Source organism: Chrysochloris asiatica, unplaced genomic scaffold (genome assembly GCF_000296735.1).
Source record: "Chrysochloris asiatica unplaced genomic scaffold, ChrAsi1.0 scaffold00143, whole genome shotgun sequence".
Taxonomy (NCBI): Eukaryota; Metazoa; Chordata; class Mammalia; order Afrosoricida; family Chrysochloridae; genus Chrysochloris; species Chrysochloris asiatica.
Genome location: NW_006408661.1, coordinates 8,808,452 through 8,815,311, shown reverse-complemented (window position 1 = coordinate 8,815,311; position 6,860 = coordinate 8,808,452). Strand labels below are relative to the sequence as shown.

General features: G+C 38.5%; 1 protein-coding gene across 1 annotated transcript in view; it reads left to right on the top strand.

Moving 5' to 3' along the window:
* The window catches only part of LOC102821983 (probable ATP-dependent RNA helicase YTHDC2-like), a 131,131-nt gene that overhangs the window by 81,603 nt on the left and 42,668 nt on the right, over nt 1-6,860 (top strand). The window contains exon 17 of the mRNA XM_006870539.1: nt 3,541-3,623. Coding sequence (XP_006870601.1) covers nt 3,541-3,623 — 83 coding nt within the window. The remainder of the gene's footprint in view (nt 1-3,540; nt 3,624-6,860) is intronic.

Below are 6,860 nucleotides of genomic sequence, written 5' to 3'. Positions count from 1 at the left end.
CTTTCCTGACTTCTTCCTTATTTTTCTCAACTCCATTGTAAAGTGTTCTGAATCATTTTATAATCATTTTCTGAATTCTTTCTCAGGCATTTCCAAGGCCTGCCCTCCTTCCAGAATGGAGTCCAGGTCTACTTCTAGGTCATTTGTCTCAGGCATTTTGTCTTTTTTCTGGACATGTGCTGATATGGTCATCTGCTATTGCTTCTTGGACATGCTTAATGTTTATCTGTGGCCTTAATACTTAATTGAGTATATGTTTTGGTAATTTTTTATGCTTTCTGATTGCCTCCAGGAAGATGTGATGAGGATGTGGGCTTCCCTTTTCACTCTTTTTATTGCTTAACTCTGAGTAACTTTCACAGGAGTTGTCTGCCTCCCTGGTGACAACTCTATAAAACAAACCCAGGCAAGAACCAATACCAGCTGATATATGGTAGCTGGTATTGGTTCTTGCCTGGGTTTGTTTTATAGAGTGTGATTGTAACTTGGTTAAATGGCAGCAGTTGCTGACTCTTCTTGTGTAATATAGGGAGGCAAAGAATCCTCCAAACGCAGAAGGGGGGGCATATAACAGCATAACAGCACCAGTGGTGGGGAGGGGGGAATGAGAGAAAGAAAAGAAAAAAAAAAAAGCAGCACCAACAAAAACAAGACTGAATACTGCAGTCTCTAATCACAGGAAAGGGAGAGAAGAAAAAGAAGGGAAAAAACAAAAAAAACTGTAGCTTAACATGAGGTTGCCAATGTTGGTTGTTATGCTATACCTCAGGCTCCAATCCAAACTTTGGCTCTCTTTCCCTCCCTTCAGCTCTCTTCTACTCTTTTCCGTGTTAAAAACCAGAACAAAAAGGAAACAGATATTAAAAGTTCAGGGTCTCTGCTTGGGCTGAGTATCTGTGCGGATGCCTGGCAGAAGAACCCACCAGCGGTGAGGGTTGGGGATGGCCACTTGGCTCAGTCTCTCCCTCTATTCTCCAGAATGGAGGTGGGCAAACAGTGAGTGTGCCAATTACCAGATACCAAAGAAAAAACGAAAATCAGAACAAAGCAAAACTGACAAAGTATATTGTCCACCTTCGTCCCAAGGTTCCTGCGGCGTTTTTCTGTGATATTTCTTCTCCCTCTATTTCATCTTGCCGCTTGGTCTCGCCCAGGATTTCAGCTCAGGCCTTCAAGCCCGGCCCGGCTGATTCAAAAGTACACGATTTTTCACTTCAGCTCCAAACTCCACAAGCTATAAGCCTTCAAACCTTTAAAATATTCCTATCTCTGTGGTTCCAAGTTTTGGAGCTCTGCCCTGGATCTGCTTTGCCTGGTATTCTGTATTATTGCTGACGGTGACCTTCACTGCACCTCCACCCTAGCCACCATCAAGCCCTGCCTTTACCAGGTCTTTTAAGGTTATTATCACATACCCTGCTCTGAGTGCCTTTATCCTTGTAACTACTTATATCCATGAACCATGTCTAGTCCACCAGGTATAATTGTAGGTTAATTTGCTGCCCTCTGCTGCTGCCAACAGTCTCTTGCAAAATGACTTTCCTTACTACAGGTAAAAACAGCCCCCATGATTGTTGCTGTTCCTCCCTTGGAAGGCTTGCTGCCTGGCGCCAGCCAGTGTCACTCCCTGCACATAAGAAGGTCCAATTTCAGCACAGAGGCTGATCATTTCTTATAAACTAGCTCTCTTCTGGTGAGGCCAAAGGGCCTCCTTATGGTACTCATTAGCATTTTGAAAAGCCAATTGTTTCACTATCAACTATCTGTCCTGGCCATCGGAGATAGTGCATTTCTCTGCTTATAACAAGTGAGCTATGAACTCCTGAAAAGGCTCTTAAGGACCTTCATTTTTCTTGGATCAATCATCAACACTCATGGAAGCAGTAGGCAAGAAATCAAACGATGCATTGCATTAGGCAAATCTGCTGCACAAGACCTTTTTAAAGTATTGAAGATCAAATATGTCAGCTTGTGGACTAAGGTGTGCCTGACCCAATCCATGATACTTTCAATAACCTCATTTGCATGCGAAAGTTGGACAGTAAGGAAGACGGTAGAAGAATTGATGCATTTGAGTCTTGGTATTGGAGGAGAATATTGAAAATACCATTGGCTGCCAAAAGACTAACAGGGCTGTGCTAGAATAAGTACAGAGTGCTCCTTGGAGGCCAGGATGGCCAGACTTCATCTCTCATACTTTGGACATATTGCAGGAGGGATCAGCCGCTGAAGAAGGATATCATGTTTGGTAAGTGGGAGAGTCAGAGAAAAAGAGGAAGACCCCCAGCAAGTTGGAATGTCAAAGTGGCAGCATCATTGTGCTCAAGCATGGCAACAATTTTGAGGTTAGCCCAGGACCGGCAGCATTTTGTTCTGTTGTGCATATGGTTGCTATGAGTTGGTACTGACTCGATGGCGCCTAATTACAACAACCATTGATTCTTGATTGCATATGTCATCATTTTCAGTTTGCAGAAGTTGGTAGAATTCAGTTTCATCATCACTGGCTTTAGTTGTTGTTCTGTAAAGTAATAGTTGTATTACCTGGTCTTCCTTGTTAGACGTATCGATATTGGTTTATGACAGACGGCATTGTATTTCAAGGTAGATTTTGAGATGCTGTTTTTAACAATGAATGTGAAGCTGTTTGTCTTCCATCTGTCATTCCTGATATAGTAAATCATATGACTGTCTGATTGAAATAGCCAATACCAGTCCATTTTTATGTGTTATGTTTCGTTTTTGATGATGTCCCATTTTCCTAGATTTATACTTCACACATTTCACTTTCTGATTATTTGAGTTCCTTCCAATCTGAAGCACTTATCTCCAAGCACTATCTATATGAGACAGTGTTTCATAGTTATTTATAAGTCTTTCAGTGACTAACCCTTCAGAAGTCACCCACCTCTCCTACTTCCTAGTCTGTCTTAGTTTGAAAGCTCCACTGAAACCTGTCTACTATGGGTGACCTTACCTTGCTGTTACTTAAAATATCTATGGCATACCTTGCATCATCATAACAACACACATGCCACTACAGTATGACAAACTGACATATGAATGGTGGTCACTTTGGGATTGGAATTTATTAAGTATAATTGTCTGTATTCTTACGCTATCATATAAACATCTTGAAAAGTGTTTCAGAAAGTGTCTTTTCTCTTCTATTCACTAAAATGGTGTAAAGTCTATAGGGAATAAATACAATAAAACAAGTTAGTTCTATCAGATTTTCATACCTTATAAGAGCTACTTGCCAGTATGCACTTTGGTCTGAAAGGAACAAATAGCTCTCCAAAACCCAGAAAGGGAAGTTTTATATACCTACTGAGATTTCACTTTTTAAAAATTTTTTAGAATGTTTATAACCACAAGATTTGGATTTTTTTTCTTCCTAATCAATATCCTGCCATTTCAGTAGTCATTAGAGGTTTTGAATGAAAATCAGTAAGTTAAAATATGTTGATACATTTAAAAAATATTTTCTGTGAAATACATTTTTGTATGCGTAACATAAATGTGTTTTAAATATTACAGAAATCTTTTGATGCACTGAATTTTGTTACAATGTTAAAAATGGTGTGGATTTCCAAAGCTAGTGCCATACAACGAAAAGGCAGGTAAAGTATATTTTAATGTTCATTCAGTTGCTTATAAAATGATAACATTTTCATATGCATTGAATACTTACTTTGTTTTCTGCTTTCTATACAATATTGCAAGGAGTTCTTGTAATACTATAGGATAAGAACTGGACTGCTAAACACAAAATCAACTTTTTAACCCACCAGCTGCTCCATGGGTTAAAAATGAGGCCTTTTTCTCTTGTGAAGAGTTACAGGTTCAGAAACCCTGAACAAGGTTGCTTTGAGTCGGAATCAGCTCGATGGCAGTGGGTTTTATACAATATTAAAAGTTTCATGTTAGTCTTAGTTATATTGTTTATGCAAACTAGCCAATTTTAATATTTTATAAAAACGCAAATTTACGTTACATTCTGTTAACTTTTGCTCAGTAATCATACTTAGAAGATATAATAAACTAAAAATCAAAAGCACAATTTTGTGTAAGTATTTTCTATTTGGGATGCGGGACTAGTATTTTTAAATAGATAAAAACTCTTTAAAATGAATTACATAAAAATCATTAATTAAATTAAGCAAACAAAATTCATCCCAACGGAACCAGTAAACAACATCATGATAAATCTTGAAGTTGTGAAGGATTTAATTATGCTTGGCTCCACAGTCAGTGCCCATGGAAGCAGTAATAGAAATCAAACTTTATATTGCATAGGGAAAATCGGCTGCATATGATCTTTTTTTAAAGTATTAAAAAGAAGAGATGTTACTTTGAGAACTAACGTATGCCTGACCTTTTGTTATTATTGTTAGGTTCCATTGAGTTGGTTCTGACTCACAGTGACCACAGTGACAGAACGAAACACTTGTCAGGTTCTGTGCCATCCCCACTATTGTTATACTTGAGCCCACTACTACTGCCACTGTGTCAATCCATCTCATTGGTGGTCTTCTTATTTTTGTCTTACCCTCCCAGTTTACCAAGTATGAGGTCCTTCTTTAGGAACTGATTCCTCCTGATACTATGTCTAAAGTAGGAAAAAAGAAGTCTCGCCATTCTGACTTCTAAGGAGCTTTCTGGCTGTACTTCTAAGACTGATTTGTTTGTTCTTCCAGTAGTCTAGGATACATTTTACATTCTTCCCCAACATCATACTCAAATGCATCCATTCTTCTACGTTCTTCTTATTCATAGTCCAACTGTCACATGCCTATGAGCTGATTGAAAATACCACGTGTTGGGTGAGATGTAGCTTAGTCCTCAAACTTCCATCTTTGCTCTTGAACACTTTAGAGGTCTTGTGCAGCGAGTTGATGAATGCAATTGCCGTTTTTATTTCTTGACTGCTTCTTTGATGAGTTGATTGTGAATCAAATTAATGAAGTCTATGACTTCATTCTTTTCTCCATTTATCATGGTGTTTTTTATTGGTCTAGTGGTGAGGATATTTTTCTTTACATTTAAGTACTGAAGGCTGTAGTCCTGGATCTTCATCATTGGGTATTTTAAGTCCTCTTTTTCCAACAAGCAAGGTTGCATCTTCTGCACATTGCAAGTTGTTAATGAGTCTTCCTTCAGTCCTGTTGCCAAGTTTTTCTTCATATAATCTGGTTTCTTGGATTATTGGCTCAGCGTACAGATTGAATAAATTTTGTGAAAAAATACATCCCTGGTGCATACTTTTTCTTATTTTAAACCATTCAGTATCCCCTTGTTCAGGTCTAATGACTGCATCTTGTTCTGTGTGCAGGTTTACTCATGAGCACAATTATGTATTCTGGAATACCCGTTCTTTGAAATGTTGTCTGTAGTTTTTCATGATCCACACAGTGGAAAGTCAATAAAACAAAAGTGAACATCTTTCTGGCATTCTCTGCTTTCAGCCAAGATCTATCTGATGTCAGCAATGATATCCCTCATTCCACATTATCTTCTCAATCTGGCTTGAATTTATGGCAGCTTTTCTAAGCTCAAGTTCAAGTTTCAAACTGTCTTTCGACATCCATTTTGTTTTGTTCTTTCCTGTCTTTTTAATAAGCTTTTGCTTTCTTCCTGTGTGATAATCTTGATTGCATTCCACAACTCTTCTGGTCTTAGTTCATTAGTGTCTAATATATGAAATCTCTTCTTGAGATAGTCTCTGAATTCAGGTGGGATATACTCGCTCAAGATCATGTTTTGGCTGTAATGGACATCTTTTCATTTTCTTCAGCTTCAATCTCTTCCACAGTCTGCCCTGGCCTTGTTGTGGCTGAAAATACTGAGTGTCTCTATCATTCCCACAGATGTAATCAATTTGATCCTGTGTGTTTCATCTGGTTAGGTTCATGTGTAGAGATGTCTTTTGTGTTGGTTAAAAAAGGTATTTTCAGTAAGTCATTGGTTTTGCAAAATTCTGTCATGTGATTCTAGCATTATTCCTATCACCAATGCCTTATTTTCTAACTACAGATCCTTCCACCTTGTATCAGACTTGCTTATTCTAATCACCAGTAATTATCAGTGCTCTTGATTACATGTTTTATCTATTTCAGGCTGAAGAAGCTGGTGGCGGTTGTATGCCATTGAGTTGGTTTCGTTTCATAACCACTCTATATAGGTTTTCCAAGGAGTGTGGCTGGTGGGTTTGAATCACCAACCCTGCTACTAGCAATCAAATGCTTATCCTGCACCACCACAGCAGAAATTTAATTTCATCATTACTGGATTTAGTGGTTTGTGTGCAAATTTGAATAATAGTGGTATTACCTGGTTTTCCTTGTTGTTGTTGTTGTTAGGTGCTATCCAGTCTGTACTGACACATAGAGACCCTATGCACAACAGAACAAGACACTGCCTGGTTCTGGGCCTACCTCACAATAGTTGCTACACATGATCCCATTGATACTGCCACTTTGCTAGTCCATATCGCTGTGGGTCTTCCTTTTTTCTTTGACCCTTGACCTTACTAAACATGATATCCTTCTCCAGTGACTGGTCCCTCCTAATGATACGTCCTAAGTTTGAGAGATGAAGTCGGGCCATCCTGACTTCCAAGGAGTATTCTGGCTGTACTTCATCCAACACAGATCTATTTGTTCTTTTGGCAGTCCATGGTACTTTCAATATTGTTCTCCAACACCATATCTCAAATGCATCAGTTCTTCTACAGTCTTCTGTATTCATTGTTCAGTTTTCACATGCATATGATGTTACTGAAAATACCATGACTTGAGTCAGGCACACATTAGTCCTTAAATTGCTCTTTGCTTTTCAACAATTTAAAAAGGTGTTGT